This window comes from Lepidochelys olivacea, assembly GCF_965140295.1.
Source record: "Lepidochelys olivacea isolate rLepOli2 genome assembly, chromosome: 4".
Lineage (NCBI taxonomy): Eukaryota > Metazoa > Chordata > Testudines > Cheloniidae > Lepidochelys > Lepidochelys olivacea.
The window spans coordinates 73,831,103-73,848,643 of NC_140414.1; the positions used below are offsets into that span (position 1 = coordinate 73,831,103).

General features: G+C 41.6%; 1 protein-coding gene across 1 annotated transcript in view; it reads left to right on the forward strand.

The window, feature by feature from the left end:
- The first annotated feature begins 547 nt into the window (after window positions 1-547).
- TLL1 (tolloid like 1) overlaps window positions 548-17,541 on the forward strand; it is a 201,431-nt gene continuing 184,437 nt past the window's right edge. Inside the window, exons 1-2 of the mRNA XM_084626930.1 lie at window positions 548-1,434; window positions 1,699-2,305. Coding sequence (XP_084483056.1) covers window positions 2,149-2,305 — 157 coding nt within the window. The 5' untranslated portion in view covers window positions 548-1,434; window positions 1,699-2,148. The remainder of the gene's footprint in view (window positions 1,435-1,698; window positions 2,306-17,541) is intronic.

The following is a 17,541-nucleotide window of genomic DNA, read 5'->3' on the forward strand; positions in this document are numbered from 1 at the left end:
ATTTCACCCACTTTGTCTCCCAAATATCCTGGGACCAACAGGGCTATAACAACACTGCATACCTTCCTCTCATACAGCTCTAATCAGCAGCAGCCACAGCTTAAAGGTAGATCACACATCTAACTTTACAAACACTAAACCTGGAGAAACAGCATTTGCTATAGTACTGAAGTGTAAGAAAATGAAGCAAGCACGAATAAATGTTCAGTCCAATCTGATTTTATTTATGATGACTGTGCCCCCCTGTCTGCACCACACAGGAGCAGATGCATGCATCTTGTTCACATGCTAAGGAATAAGGGACTATCTCTTGCCTGGGGAAGTTGTTAGGACATACAGCCTTTTGAGGGCTCTGATGTAAAATAAAGACAGCATCTTCACAGCCCTTTCAAAAGCCGGTGTTAAATGTGACACCATAACGAGATTTGAACAGCAGAAACTCCCAGCTACCTACCCCTCCTTTCTACCACCCTCCTTTCCATGGAAATTTGTAAAAGGAGGAGGAGTTTGTTAGGGAAAAAAAATCTCACCTTAGTTTACAGTTTGAGGCGTGACTGCAGGATCGGAATCACTCTGTCTCAGAGGGGGAGTTAAATAGACACATGGTATTTTGATCGCTTTAGTTTTATTCCAGCAGCACGTTTTCTTTCTTCAGGTTGGCCGGCTGAAAGGAGGCTCTCCGTGTTGATCCGTTCGGTCTGGCTTTAAGGAAAACAACAACCCACCAACAACTCACCCTCACTGCCTGCGAGTGACTGAATGCTCAGCCTGAATTATACAAAGTCGCGCATTGAAGCCAAGGGAGGAAGAGAGCGAGCTGGCGCTGCTGCTTCTACGGGAACTTTTGAAAATAAACCTTTACAACTCTCCTTCAGATCCACGTGAAAAAAGCAAAGCCGGACTGCCAGGTCTCAGCGTTGCCTGTTGCAATCTGTAATTTTACGTTGCATTTGCCTTTTTATTTGTATCTTACTTTCATTTTGGAACTGCTTCCCCAGCTCCTTGGCTGAACTTTGGAGATCAATGGACCTTTTATATCTCCTGCCCGTATTTAAACAAACTATGGACGCTTAAACTCCCCCCACCCCCACTCATGGGGCTAACGCTGCGCGGTAGCAGTAGAGGGAGAAACACACAGGCACTTCTTTAGAGACGGGGGGAAAGAGTGCAGTGATTTCTCATCCTCATTTCATCCTCACGGATTCTCCCGAGTCTCCTTCGCTGCTGAGAGTTGGCCCGTGTGGTGTTTCATCTGATTCCCGCAAGATTTCCCCCCTCTTTAAAAAAAGAAAGAAAGAAATACCATGCGTTGCTTATCTGTAGAGACAGCTATATGGAGAGAGAGGCATACAGTGAGTGCGTATGTGTTTTCATAAGACTATCAAGAGAGCAGATCAGAAGCAGCCCGGATCCTGACCCTGACTGTATGAATAAGTAAGCAGGATGCTGACGATTGTTAGTTGCTTGTAAGGTTTTTATAAGCTGGGAGGGAAGAGGAGTGGGGGGGGAGGGAGACCAGAGACACAGAGCAAAGGGGGAAAGGGGGAAGCCCTTGCACTTTTTCTCTCTGTTCCCCTCAGTGCTGCTGCTTCTACCCATCACTGTGAAGGGCTCTGAGGTCTGCTGTAGTGGAAATTGTTGTTAGCACCCCTCTTCTCTCTCTCTCTCTCTCTCTCTCTCTCTTTCGCCCGGTGGCAGTTTGCCGATGTGCACACCGGATCCATCTTCCTGCAGCAGCAACGGGATCAGCGGAGCGCTCGGGAGCAGGCAGCCGGCGGAAAGGATCCGACTTGCCCCGGCCCCGGAGCCCTGGCAGCAGCGGTGGAAAGTTTGGCTGGGGGGTGACAGAGGCGAGAAGACGCCCTGACAGGCGAGATCCCTAGTCAGACTACATCCCCCCCCCCACACGCCCTGCGCCCACCCACCCGGCAACTTCTCCCCTGCAAGGGGAGGGGGTGGAGAAGGGGAAGCAACATTCTCCTTCTCTATGGTATGTCCATATGACTGGGGACACCTAGAGACCACAGCATCTCAGCAGAGGAGAAGAGAAATTTCCCCTCCATCCCTTGCCTTCCTGTATCGGTCCAGCGTGGACAGCAGCTCAGTCCTAGCTCCTCTCTGCCCCCTTGCCCACCTCTGTGGTAGAGGATGACAATGCTTTGCTGGAGGCTGGCGTTGTGGCTGGCTGGGTTGACTGCCTGGGGGAAGCTCTCCTCCTGCTCTGGCCTTGATTATGACTACACTTACGATTTCAATGAAGAAGATAAAGCTGAAGCGATAGATTATAAGGATCCCTGTAAAGCCGGTAAGTGACTTCCAAGGCTAACACTGTTAACCGCCCCCCCCCCCCCCAGGTGGTGACTTGGTCTCTTTTTCTTTCCGATCTGTGTGTGTAGGCTGAGAGCTCACCTGCTTCCCCTTGGCCTCGCCTCCCAAAGCGGAGGAAGTCTGGGCAGCAGCAGCAAGTGGAGTTGGGCTCAAGGGCTTTGCTGTGTCACTCGGTGGGATTTCTATGGACCTGCTTTCTCGGGGCTTAGAGTTTCCACTTTCCTTGCACTTTACAACGGTGCTTGGACGACAAAGTGCTTTCAGTGCACTTTTTAGCATATGCTTCTTCCCCCGCCATGGTTTATTAGAAAGCCTTGAATCCCAGAACTGGGCTCATTTCCCCTGCTCTCTAGGAGGTGTTTCCAAGCACTGAAGTCTTGGGGTGGGTAGAAAGGAAACCTGTAGAGAGGCTTCTGGGCACAACCTCATTCCTTATTGTAGCGCTATCAGAATAACTGGTCCACAAGGCTGATCGCTAAGTGCAAACACCCCCTCTCCCCCCGCCGCTTATTTTTATTTACAGCGCAATATTGTTGCTGCTTCCCATCGGCAGCCACTCGATTTGGGAACAGCTGAGAGAACTTGGAAGTTTCAAGGCCACTTTAAATATGGAAAGTGGATGATTCCAGTGAGATTAGCTCTAACGTGCCTCGCCCTGCCTTCCTTGCACAACCAAAACTACCCTTTGAAGGCAGGAGGAATGTTGGCCGTCCAGAAAGGCAGGATCAGGCCCCACATACCGTGCTGTAGGTTTGTTGGCTTCTGCTTGAGCGCCGGGGGTGGCTGGAGCTAGCCCTCCCGGCTGCTGCTGCTCGCGCATGCTGTAGGCTGCCACCACGTGAGGAGAGTTCCTGTGGCCCCCTCTTCCTTTCAGCAGCCTGTCTGGCTGTCTCTCTTTTCTTTCAACCTGTTTCTTGACCCATTCTCTCTTTCTTCCATTGTTAACGGCCAGCACTCACGTTGAGCGATTACTCGGAGCAATACACTTCCCTTGTAATTCTCTCGGTCTTGCACTAAAGAGCCACCTCCAATGGGCGGCCTCTCTTTCCCCATCCTCGGCTACCAGTCGAAAGTGTCTCCCGGCTTTCCATCACAATTGTGCCGGGCTTTTAGTTAAAGAGCAGCTCTTTTTGTGGATTGACTTTGATGGTCCATTGGATGGTCTCTTCAGACTGGTTTCCCTATGAGTATTTATGCTTGTGCTTACACAGACAGAGCTAGAGAGGAGAGTGAATGGGGGTGGGTGAGGGGATTACTACATTTAAACGACATGCCTTGGTGGTATTAATTATATAGTTGACTAGTATTTGTTGTGGTTCAATGTAGTCAGGTTGATAGTCACAGCCAAATAGAAATCTGGGCTGTCTAGTGATCTGTCTCTAGAAATAACCTCCTTTCTTTATTCCCAATTAGACTTCTTGTAATTTCCCTTTGCAAAAGGAAGACCTGGTTTTCTATAGTATTTGTTGACTGGGTGACTTCCATTAAAGTTAATTGCAAAACTCCCATTGACTTCATTGGAACCAGTAGCAAGCTCACAAGTTACTTACAGAGTAGCAACCGTGTTAGTCTGTATCCGCAAAAAGAACAGGAGTACTTGTGGCATCTTAGAGACTAACCGATTTATTAGAGCATAAGCTTTCGTGGGCTACAGCATCCAATGAAATGGGCTGTAGCCCACGAAAGCTTATGCTCTAATAAATTAGTCTCTAAGGTGCCACAAGTACTCCTGTTCTTTTTTTAAATGAAAGAGTGTACCTTGTTACTTGCAAATTTTGTTATGGACATTATTATTCTAAGTCATGGTTGTTGATTCACATCAGCCTTGGTGTAAAATAAGTGCTTTAGTTTTGTAGCTGTCTCCTTTGCATTAATTAGTTATTCGGTATCCTGAAACCTAGTTCAGCCAAAGGTTGTGTTCTCTGTGTGTATGTGGGTTTGCTGAATTTGAGGAGAATGTGGTGAATATATATGCCAAATATGCAGACACTATGTTTTTCTAATCACAAAACTATTCCTTTCTGAGGTGTTCATTGCTAATATTCTTTGCTTAGAGCTGAGGAATGTACAAGTTCAAAAACAGTAGAATTAGCTGCAAACAAATCTTAATTTACTCCAATTAAAAACATGCAAGAAACTTTGTATAAAAAAGACAGTTACCTACATTCTGACCACAATTGATCTGAACTCTTTTGATGTTTTCTGGGACAGGTTTTAAGTGAGATTTCATTCATTTTTTATTTCATAAGAAATGTTTTTGTCTACACTTAGTGAAGTGAAATACTTAGGGTTTTTTTTTGCTTTTTGTTTCATTTTATAAAATTATGCATGTGTGAGTTTTAAATAAGTGTCATAGGTAGGGGAAAAAAGGAGTTGTGGCTGAAAGACAGCTGGAATGTGTTAAATGTGTCAGCTCTCTATTTTGTTCCATTTTGTTTTACTTTTGAGAAGGCAGAAAGAAGGTGACTATTTGGGTCCAATTTAATATTTCATGTAAAATCAGCCATAAATATACATTCAGTCATTATAATGATTAAAAATGAGCCTTGCTCCTACTTAGGATCTTACTCTCCTTTAGGTGCTCAGATAATAGTGATGAGAACCATGTAACTACTAAGATAGATGCATGATAGACTTACATGTGTATAGTTCCCATTAATCTTAAACTGAATCACCTCCATATTTCTCTACACACTGAATAGCCCCTTTAGTTTTTGAATGTACAGTAACTTTGTGAAAACCGAAATGCAACATAAATACCATTTTATATTGGATTTGTACCATATCTTTGAGGGTTCTTTTCTAATCGTGTATACATGAGTAATTCTCCATGTATCAAAATGAGACCGATACCCCTGAAAAAGTTTCACTGAAAATTTTTGTCTTTGAGCTTCCCTGAACACTATGATAGTCTGATTACCCATTGCTGAGTACCCACTGAAGTTAATAGGAATTATGGATGCTCAGCACCATTTAGGATTATATCCTAAATTTTTATTCTCTCTTGGTCCTTATTCCTGTTGAGTGGTAATTTTATTGAAGTCAATTGGACTACTTCCATAGTAAAGTTCCACCCAATGTAAGGAAGGGTGCCAGAATCAGGCTTTGAGCATGGAACTATGAGACTTAACTTTTACATCCAGGTTTGTGTGGATGTGCCATGGGTGAAGCAACAGAACAAAATAAGATAACCTCATCCAGGAAATGTATAAATTGCAAACTAAGTATGTACATTAGATATAATTAAGGTAGACGTTAGCTTTTTTTGCTAGACTTTCAGTGACTATAACTAAGAGTACACAATTATTTTATATAAATGTTTATGAAGAGGACAATTATGTCCCATGGTTTTCCGCTCACTTTTCTACATGAAGAAACACCATAAAACAACTACCATGTTACAGAGTAACACACTCCAAATATTTAGAAATTAAATAGCAGGTTTAGGAGAGCTAGCAGAGTAACATTACTGGTTGTAGTTTGTGAGAATGTGGAGGATGAATTCAGTATTTGGGAGTTCCTTTTGTAAAACAAGAGCAAAGGGAGGAGAAGAGGAACATGAAATAAATAAGAGCACTTTACAATATCCTTTCAGCTGGAAGACGTGCTGATTACAGAAGCTTAACTTGTCACATAAAACTTACGTTTCTGCACCAAAACATAAGCTTAGCTGCATGTTCGATTTAAAATATAAAAGTGGGCATTTCCATTCTGCTTTTCTCCCAGTCAGCCGCTATCATCGTGCTGTCATTTTATGGCTAGCTGCTCACTGTGTTTTCATAAGAATATATAGGAAAATGTCCATAATTTCATGATCCAGTGCACACCATGAGGCAGATTCTCAGCTGGCGTAAATTGTCATAGGTCCGTTGAAGTTAATCCTTCACCCCCGCCCCCCCCCCCCGCGTCTTTTAGTAGGTTTTCTTCTTACTACAGTATCAAAAATATCGGGGGGGGGGGGATATACTCTTAAGGAAGGGTCTAGCGAAATGTACTGGAAATGCACTAGTGAGAGGTCAATGGTTTTTGGTTTTGTTCCGAGGTGCTTGCGTGAATGTGAATCTTCTTGCAGATGTGATTTCTTTCCAGGGAAGCAGGAAGAATGGGATGCACTGAAGACACTACTAGCTAGGTTCATATGCTTCCATGGCTTGTGTGGTGAAAAACTACAGAAACAGGCTATAGAAAGAGGAAAAATACCCCACACGGAAAGTACCTCTGCACTATGACACATCACTCCAACTTAATGAAAGCAGAAATACACACATCACAAGTTCTGCAGACATGTGGAAAGGGCCTGGGGTTGGTAGGGAGAAGTCATGTTGGTGACTGTTAGCTCGCGTGCATTTACAGCCCAAACTTCAGATATTGTGTGCAAGGAAAGCATAGCATTACTTTGTTGAGATCACCCTGAGAACCCTACCAGAAATGGACTCAATGGCAGATGGGTCTGGGGAAAAGGGATGCTGGGTTATGAGTGGAGGATGGTGCTGTAAGGAGGCCATGTTAAGCTTGTGATTTGTGTGGTTTCTAGTGAGTTTCCCTACTGACCTGTAGCCTATGCGTGCATTTTGATTCATGTCGCTTCCCCTTCTGACAAGCACCCTGCATGCTGAAACAGTGGGATGTGATGTAGCACAGTTTTTGTGCTTCTGATGCCTCACATGTTTCCTTGTTTCTCCACCGGAGAGGAACACGCTGCCCGTAAACTCCAGTCGGGCAGTCTAGGTTCAGCTTCCAGATCTAGTTAGTTGAAAGTTGAAATACTGAAGTATTTGTGGCACCTTAGAGACTAACAAATTTATTAGAGCATAAGCTTTCGTGAGCTACAGCTCACTTCATCGGATGCATCCAATGAAGTGAGCTGTAGCTCACGAAAGCTTATGCTCTAATAAATTTGTTAGTCTTCCAGGTGCCACAAATACTCCTTTTCTTTTTACGGATACAGACTAACACAGCTGCTACTCTGAAACTTGAAATACTGAGACAGTCTTCATTACAATAGCAGCAGTAATCCTGTAAAGTTGAAGAATCTAAGAATGGACATCTTAGAATAAGAAGCTTTGTATAAATGGGCTGTTACTCCAGAAACAAAGTCCAGTAGTCAGCAATAAAGGGGCACCGTCCACCTCGTCACATCTGGACATTTATTTAAAATTTTTTTCTCAGGAGTCCTGTTTGTTGCTGTTGTTTTCTTTTGGCTGATTATTATAGCAGCAGCATATTTAAAAAGCAGCCAAAACCAGCTTATAATAAACACACCAGATAAAATCTGCAGGTATGTGCTGAGACACACAGTCAGTGCATATATAGCTTGCTTTGATTTTGCGCACCCAAGAGGGTGTTTTCTTTTGTTTTGCTAATGAAAATAGCATGGAATAATTATCTTCAAAGAATAAGAACAATAATCATTTTTACAGATGGGTAGTTTTGGGGAGTAAATGAGGTTGAGAGTGGCTGGTTAAAAATAGTGTGTGTAGAGCAGGTGGGGATGGGGGGTAGCGGGGGCAGTCTAGTGATCGGAGCAGGAGAATCAAGAATCCTGATTACTGTTTCCAGTGCTGACTCCTTTGAGGTCTTAAACAAGTCACTTGATTTCTTTTTTCCATTTTTAAAAAATCTGGAAAATGGGGATGATAATACTTCTTACCTCACTGAGTTGTGAAGCTTGATTATATAATGTTTTTGGAAAGTGCTTGGAGCATGAGAAGCATGAAAAACACAAAATAATAGGATTATTATTATAACGTGTCATCTGTAACTCTGCAGTCTAGTTCTTGTCTATTGATGTCATAACAACACCTTTTGCAAAAGTTGTTTTTTGAGATTATGAAATGTATGCTGGCTGGAAGGCTGTTGTTGGGCTGTGCCTTGTATTCTGGCATACATGTCTTTCTTTTTCATGTACTGTAAACACACTATTATGCTCTTGGGTAATTGGGAAGTCTTTTAAAGTAACTTATTACACGTTTGAATCTGTTATGTAATTTATATGGTGAAGCTCTTTCTCTATATACGTAAGTATTGCTGGAAATGATGAGATCAGTCCTATGCACTATTTAATCACTTTATTTAGAGAATTTAATGCTCATAATATATGCCAGATGGACAGAATTCGAGTCTGAAGTCCTTTATTTTTCCAGAGGACAGATACAAGATAGGCAGCAGAACAGTAGTAAGCTCCCTTGCATAGCTTCTCAGCTTTGATCTGGACTCACTTTGATTGATTAACAAACTTCATTTTAAATCAGATTTGTTCCTGCAGTTCAGCATTCTGTCTTTCTATTATATCATGCCCATCACTGTGGAATCCAGCAATTTATATATATGTGTGAACATCAATCTCTTGCTCCTCCCCAACCTCCATCCCTTAGTTAATAGGATTTTGTTGGTAGTAATATTTTGGGAAAGCTAGGTTGAAAAAAGCGTTTTACATTTCAGCTACATGTCCACCCTGTCATGCAGAAGACTTAGGGCGTGTCTACACTAACAACTTAAATCGACCTATATTAGGTCAATTTACAGCCACTGCGGTCCACACTACCCTCCTTGGGTCGGTGGTGCGCATCCTCACCAGGAGCGCTTCCATCAACCTAAAAGGGGCAGTGTGGGGATCTGAGAGCCTGGTCCCTCAGCTCTGCTGGCAGCTCCCTACTGGGAGCCCAGCTGCCCCATAGGCTTCCAGGCTCCCGGCAGACTTGCCCTGCCCCCTGGGAAGCCTAACCCTAACCCTGTTCCCTGCCAGGAGTGGAGAAAACTGCCCGGGGCTTCTTGCCTCCCTGTTCCCTGTAGGAAGTGGGATCGAGCCATCGGGGTGTCTTGGTCCCTCCCATTCCCCCCCCACCTGCTTCCCATCAGGAGCCAGGCAGTCTTGTCAATTTCAGGCTCAATTTCATGCTGGAGCTGTGAAACTGACAAAACAGACAATGTTTCCAGGTGGGAGTCTGGGCAGGGAAGAAGCTACCCAGGACTTCTTGACTCCCTGTTCCTCACCAAGAGCAGGGTCCAGCCGCCTGGGCTTCTCGCCCTGGCTCCCAGCTGGGAGCAGGGTCTAATCACCCAGGCTTCTCGCCCTGACTCCTAGCCAGGAGCTGGGTCCAGCCACCCAGCTCTCCAGGGGAGCGGAGGTCAGCTGGGCTCTGGCTGCCCAGCTTTCTTGTCAATTTCAGGGTTCTGCTGGAGCCCTGAAATTGACAAGAGAGCTAACTGCAGATGGAAGTAACTCAGTGTTTACACAGACATTGCCTTGCCCTAACTACACCAACATAAGCCCTACACCTGTCATGAAGGTGGAGTTACTATGTCAGTATAGTAGGGGCACTTACATTGGTGGGACAAGGCAGTAGTGTAGACACTGACATAATTAGGTCAAGGTAAGCTGCCTTATGTCAACCAAACTGTAGTGTAGACTAGGCCTTAGTTTCACATTTAGATCACTTTCCACTGGGTCTTGATTTTGAATGTGCTTATGCCACTGTAAATCAAGAGGGATTCCATTGAAATAAGTGATGTCATATCACTAGTTATAAACTAATGAAAAATAAGATTTATAATAATTTGTGCAAGGTTATAGTGAAATTGCACTTCTTGGAAGGGACACTGTAGCAGACATTGGTTTAAACCTGTCAAGGGTGGGGAGAACATTCTTGGAGTATTCAAAGAGCAGAATTGTTTCCTGTCTGCTTGAGTCTTAACGATCTAGCTGCTTTTACCAAATTCAAAAAGAAAAAGAAAAAATCTAAGCCACAGGTTCTCAATTTTTTTTCATAGTATGGACCACATTTGACAGTGTGTCTTATGGACCTGTTTCCTCCCATATACAACTGTATAGTTCTCCTCCTTCTGTTCAGGATTCTACAGATTTCCTCCCCTTCCATTCTTAATCACAGACAACCTCCATTTACATTAGCATTACAACTCTTTTGCAACTATAGCAACTGCTTACATAGAAAAGTAACACTAGAAAAGTATTTTGGTATTTTTAGCTCTTTTCGTTTAAGCTTTTGTTCTTTGTGAAGAAAGTTAGCTCTTCATTTCATCTCCACCTCCCATCTGATCTGTTCTGTCCCTTCCTCTCCCGCTGTTTTCCTCTACAAACTTCACTGTTGCCTGCTCCTCCTTTCCCTCTGCACAGGCTTCCCTTTCCCTTTGTTGCTTTCTCTCAGTTCATACTGCTCAACCACCTTGTCCTCTTCTCCCCTTGCTCCCCTTGACAAACTGTCAAAATATTCCATTCCCTTCCACCCTGCTCCCGGGATTTCCCTTTCTTGCTTGTGGCTAGCAGCTCTACTTCCCAGGGATTGCTCCTGTTTCCTCACCACCTCTTATGTAACATTGTCTCCTCCTAGTACAGGCAGCTAGGCTGGCTCTTCATCTTTGTTTCACCTGCTTTTATAGGCCTGCCAACCTTTCTTTGCAATGAAGAGACTGGGCAACTGTAAAAACATTTGGAAACCATGAGGAGGAGACAGTAGTATGTGATCAGCCAGATTTTGGAGGTGCTCAGGGCCACCATCTTGTGCTCTGTGGACCACCAGTGTTCCACGGAGAACAGTTTGATTATGAATTTTCCTACATTTACCATGCTTACTCATACAAATCATCCTGTTTGTTTCAGTAGGACTATGTGCATGGGTAGGAGTTTGCAGATTTAAACCATGTGAATACCTGGATCTGAGCCACATGCCTTTGACATACGTGCACAAGCTCTCAAACAGTGATTAGACACCAAAATGCAGGCTTGTGGTTTTTTCCCTTCAATATTTAAAAACACAAATTGTCAGGATTAAAAGAGCCAAAAATCAATTTTGCTCTAAATAGCTCCTGGAATCTTCTTTTCTTGAGGTATGTGAAAAATGATGCCTAAGGGATGCACAGTGTGTGTTGTTTTTTTTAACCAGCCACTCTGAAGACTTTACATTGTTAAGATGAAATCTTTTGACAGCAGGACCAATAATTGAATACATAATTGATTTTAAAATGTTTGTGTTAGCACCAATGACTATAAATTATGTTACAAACAATTTTATTTCATAAGGTTTCAACATCTGTTTTTAGATGTTTTCCAAATCATGTAAATATCTAAATGCTCTTACCTACAATTCCTGTGCTGCTTGAAACAGATCTACAGATTTTTAAAAGCTATTGTCTAAGAAACATGTATATTGGGGGGGGGGGGGGGAGAAAGAGCATTTAAAAATAGATATAAATCAGACTTAAAGAAAAAGACACTACCCCAGGGGAAAAGTTTTACCTCTGGTACACCATGATTATAACTGTCTGTCCTAAAATGTGACAGAATATCTGTATTTTCACATCTCCTCAGGGTTCAAAGATTCATTTGGTCACTATTCTGACATGTTATTGACAATTTCTGTGCTTTTAAAAATGTAGTGAGGAATAATAAGCAATGAATGTGTTGTCTAATCAGCAAGGAATCCTCAAGAATGTCAACATTAAGCAATAACATGTTAATTTTGAAAATAAATGTTCATTGCAATTGAGAGCAAAAATCTGAGGCTTTAAAAAGCTGCTATCCTCTGTGAGTTTAATGTACATTTAGGCCCTGATATGGTACAGATGGATCTCTGCACCCTGATGGAACTAATGGGTCTCCACTTTGGTAGTTCTCTTTACAGGATTGCAGCCTTACCTTGTAGTTTAAAATACCAGATTATGGAAGACAGGGTGAGGCATGGACAGTGAATTAGAATAATATACATAAGGAATAACACAAATGGACCACATGGCCCATATTAAAAGTAATACATTCTTATAACATCTTTTAACAAAAACATGAATTTGTTAATGACATGAGATCACTAAGAGAATTTGTTAATGACATGAGATCACTATTTTTAAGATGTCAGGTACCTCTCTAATTTTTGGGTGCTCAAAAGTGAATAATTATATGGACCAAGTCCTTCAGTAAAATCAATGGGAATTTTGTGTCAGTCTGAACAGGCAGGAATTCCTCACGTCCATTGCAAATGAATTAATAGAACAAAGAAGCACAATTTTGAATAAGGTACAATAATGTCAAGAATAATGTCCAAGTTGCATGGCTTCTGCATATTCCCATATGATATCCGCAAATAAGCGATGAAAGGAATTTCAGATGGTCCTTACATAATATCAAGGTTTGTTTTAGCAGTTTACTAACACAAGCCAATTATATTTGGTTTCATAAAAAGTAGTTTTAGAACAACTCAGTGGGTGTGAGAACATGATGATGATCAACTGCCCAATTTTGCCATCTGGTAAAATTCCCTTATTGCATTTATAACAAATTTGCATACAGGCACCCATCAAATAGAATTTGTTTCTTTCTCACAGCTGATACTTTAATTTTATTCTTTGGCTCACTTTTATTTACAGAAGGATTTTTATCCACATACTGGCCTAGTTGATTAAACCAATAATTTATTTGTTGATGAATATTTCTATAATTAACATAACCCATTATGTATGTTCCTAGTCAAAGTGCAGGATACTGGAGGACAAACGGATATGTTAGGATTTTTTACTTTTATTGACTGGAGAATCCCCATAACCCTTTCTCCAAGGGATCAATACCTGCTGAGAGGATGATGTGTTTCAATGTTGCTATCCTATTACAGACACTCAGTATTTTGTTCTGTGATTTTTATGCTTTTTGGTACCAGTGTCTAAGTGTTATATACCTTACTCTCCTCAGGAAGTTTTTATTCTTTTTCTAAAACACACAGATATTCAAGACAAATCCATAGTGGACCAAATCCTGGAGTCTTTATTTAGTTATAACTCCATATGATATGATGATGAGTGTGGTGTGAAAACCATTACAGAGAGATGCTTTTGCCTGAGTAAGGACTAAGAAAACAACTACTGCTGCTACCATGACTTCGGAGGGCAAGATTCTGATATCTGTACTCATGCTGATTAGTATCTTATTCCACAAAGAGTTCTACTGAAATCTGGTCCTGAGTAAGCACCTTGGGTCATTCTTCACAAACCTACATTCCAAACAAATGTAGTCTTATATCTTTACTGTAATTTAAATAAAGTCACATAAAAGAAGGCCTATCCCAGTTTCCAGATCCCTTTGCCATAATTTAAAGATAGAGTGAAACAATCTTTATGAAACCAAAAGGCCATCCCCTGGCACTGTGAGGAGCTTCAGAGGGTGAAAGGACAACTTGATTGCCAATGGAGTTTGTTGATAAATGTGAAGTAATGCACATTAGTGGGGAAAAGTAAACTACTCATGTGTCTTAGAGTTCTAAATTAACAGTATCATCTCAGGAAAAGGACTTGGGCATCATTGTAGACAGCTCCATGACAACACATGTGCAGTTATGGTAAAAAATAAAAGGGTTAACAAAATGATAAGATGGAGAAGAATATGGAGAATGTAATTCATATGTGATAGTTCACCCACTTCAAAATCCTATTTTTAGTCAGTCTGTTTTAGGATTCTTAAACTTCAGCGTTTCTTTCTGTTACATTTTCTTACAAGTGCTTTGTTAGCTATAATCATATCCTATGATCCTTATTAGGAAAGAATTTAAACATCATACATGAAAATGGCTTAGCTGGAGGAGGCCTGGGTGAAAGAAATTCTCTTCATCAATCTCCTAATGGAATTGTATTACATTGTTCTTGTGGGTTGAGGATTTACCCTGCATGGAAGAAGCAGTGGGCTCTGCTTCCTAGCACTTATGGGTACCCTGATATACTATGTTTTTATTTTGTGGGCTAATTTTAAAAAATAAGCCTATAAGCCTGTGCTTATAGTTTTTGTGTGTGCAGGCTTCTTGGGGGTGTAACATTTCTACACACACAATTGTAAGTGCAGAATCAGAGACTGAGTGGAGACCATTTTGAACATTTTGCTCCATAATGTTGGTAATAGCTGAATTGAATATTAGTTACAGTCAATGATATATGGAGCTTGAACCACAGTCACATAACCCATTATTGCAAAACATTTTGATTAAAAACTTAGATATAAAATTAACATGGCACACATTGAATGGATTAAAAACTGGCTAACTGATAGGTCTCAAATGAAATTGTAAATGGTAATCATCATAGAATGGGTGTGTTTCGAGACAGTCCTATGGGCCTTGGTTCTTCGCCATCCGCTATTTAACATTTTCATTAATGACCTGGAAGAAAACGTGAAATCATCACTCATAAAATATGAAGATGACACAAAAATTGGGGGAGTGGTAAATAATGAAGAGGACAGAGATCTGGATCACTTGGTGCATGCAAAAATATGCATTTTAATATGGCTAATTATAAATGGAGACATCTAGGAACATACTTACAAGATAGGGACTCTTTTCTGAGAAGGACTTACTCTGAAAAAGATTTTGGGGGATTATGGTGGAAAATTAGCGGAATGTGAGATCCCAGTGTGATGGTGTGGCCAAAAGGGCACATGCAGTCATTGGATGCATAAACAGGGGAATTGCAAAGGGCAGTAGAGAGGTTATTTCACCTCTCTATTTGGCACTGGTGTGACAACTGCTAGAATACTGTGTCCATTTGTGGTGTCCACAATTCAAGAAAGATGTTGATAAATTGGAGAGGGTTCAGTCAAGAGCCATGCAAATGATTAAAGGATTGGAAATCGTGCCTTATAGTGATAGACTCAAGGAGCTCAATCTATTTTGCTGAACAAAGAGAAAATTAAGGCGCGACTTGATTAGTCTATAAGTACTTACATGGGGAACAAATATTGAATAACAAGCTCTTCAATCTAACAGAAAAAGGTATAACATGATCTAACAGCTGGCTCCTGAAGCTAGACAAATTCAGACAGGAAATAAGGAGTACGTTTTTAACAGTGAGCGTAATTAACCACGGGAACAACTTACCAAGGGTCATGGTAGACTCTCCATCCCTGACATTTAGCAAAACATCCAATCTTGATTTTAAAAAAGGATATGCTCTAGGAGCTATTTTGGGAAAGTTTTATGGCCTGTGGCATACAGGAGGTCAGACTAGTGGTCAGTGGTCTGTTCTGGCTTGGCATCTATGAAAGTGTGAAAACCTGGCTTATAATATTGGAACCTCTGCAGTTATGGAGGGGAGCTCAGATCCTGAGATGCCACATATGTGGATTACAGGAGAGAGATAGCTCTGTGTTAGAGAAAAATGCAAACTGTTTTAAAATGATTTCAGTCATCTGTGCATAGGGCCCATTGAAAATAATGATGAATTCTTAGTTTGGATGAATTAAATTTGATTAGGTTCTTCTTTTCCTTAGTTTTTCCATATATAAATTAAAAATCCCCATTAGATTACTTTTGGGGCATGATAAAAAACTCTCAGTCATGGATAGCGTGTTTATGCTGACTTTTCAGATAGTCCTACTGGGCCTGGGTATGCACAGGAACTCCAAAGGTTTCCTGAATTATTTGGAAAGACTTGCTTATAAATGTAAACCTTTCTTGCGTCTTTCCTGAACATGAAAAGGCTGAGTTTAAAGGCCATGAGGGAAAACAAACAAAAAACCACACGCAAAACATTGAGTTATATGTGAAACTGTAGTTAGAGAAAAAGAAATTGCTGAATGTAGAAAGAAACATCTCTAAGCCACATTCTCGGCTGGTGCATCGTTGCACATCTTCATTGACTTCAATGGAGCTCTGCCAGTTTACACTGGCAGAGAATGCTCCCTTATCTTCTAAAAATGAGAGGAAGAAGTTGTTACTGTAGAAATCAGCAAAAATCGACACAAGATTTAAGATGCCACTTGCAAATATTAAAGAAACAAAACAACTTTCTTCCACTGGTATGTCCTAATATTTTCTAATTTCTTTTAGTCATTTTGCCACTCACTTCTGTCCTGGATGTCAGGGAGGCACCGTCTTGTTCCTGCTGTCTGTGCTCCAATGTGGTGCTTTTAGCTCCCCCAGGGGGCAGGGAAGAGCACAGGGCAACATCCTCTTCTGCCACCTTCAGAATCTGTTTCTTCTTGCCTATTTGACAGGGAAGGAGTCTATGTTGGGGACTGGCTATGTACTTTTAGAAACTGGACATATAAAACAGACAATATCTTTGATATTCAAATTTCTTTGTTAAACCAGGCTGATGTGCAAAGTTAGAATGGTGTTGTGCGCGGGTTTGTTTTATTTTTTGCCAATGATATTTGGTCCTAGTTATCAAAAATGAGAAGTTTCACTTTCCATTTTAAGTGGAGATTGAATCATTTTCTGTTATTCACTTTGTAAGTTAAGGTTGTAATTTTGATGAAACAAAATCAAAATAAAGATAGGAATTTACGTGTTTCTACTGTGGTTCTTTATAGCATGGCAATTAAATACAAATATATCAAATGTCCTTTCCAGTGAACGCTATGGATCTTTTGTCTTTAGTATGGCTTAGTACTGCATATTTTCCACTCATTCCATGGATATGGTTGGGAGGTTCACATACAGAATGCATGCATCCCAGGGCTGGGTTAAGGAATATCACTATAGGTACACACCTAGTGTCACGGCTCCTAGACTCATGTGATTACATCAGAATCTTAGCTTTTTTTTGAAGAAGTGTAAGTTCCTAGCCCTCATGGTATTGAGGAAAAGTGTGCAAACATGACCTGAATTTAATCAGTGAAGTATCATTTGCCAGAGTTTGCAGACAACCTCAGATATCAGCTCTGAGAGCTGTGAACCCAGAACTGGTCCATCCACCCCAGCGCATGGGGTTAATACTGGAGGACCAGTACTGGAGGATCCCCTGCTTGGCGCTCTTCCATTCCTGAGAGGAAGGGGCCCTACCTGCCATTCCTTGGAGAGAAGGAGGTTCCTTACCACTACCACTATCTCTATAGGAGAGGAGGAGGAGCCCTTCCACCACCACTCTTAGGCTTGGTCTATACTACCAACTTAATATAACTAAGTTGCTCAGGGGTGTGAAAAATCGTATGATACCAAATTACTCTCCCAGTATAGACAGCACTATGTTGACGGGAAGGCTTCTCCCATTGACATAGCCACTGACTCTTGGGGAAGTGAAGTACCTCACCAATGTGAGACGCTCTCCTGCTGGTGTAGGTAGCGTCTTCACTAAGCATTACAGCAGTGCAGCTGCATTAGTGCAGCTGTGCCATGGCAGCACTATTATAAGTGTAGACAAGCCGTTAGTGTGGGATGTGGCCACAGTATAGAGGCATGGCTATGGGAAACCCCATACCATTGTGTGCCTATGGCATGAGAT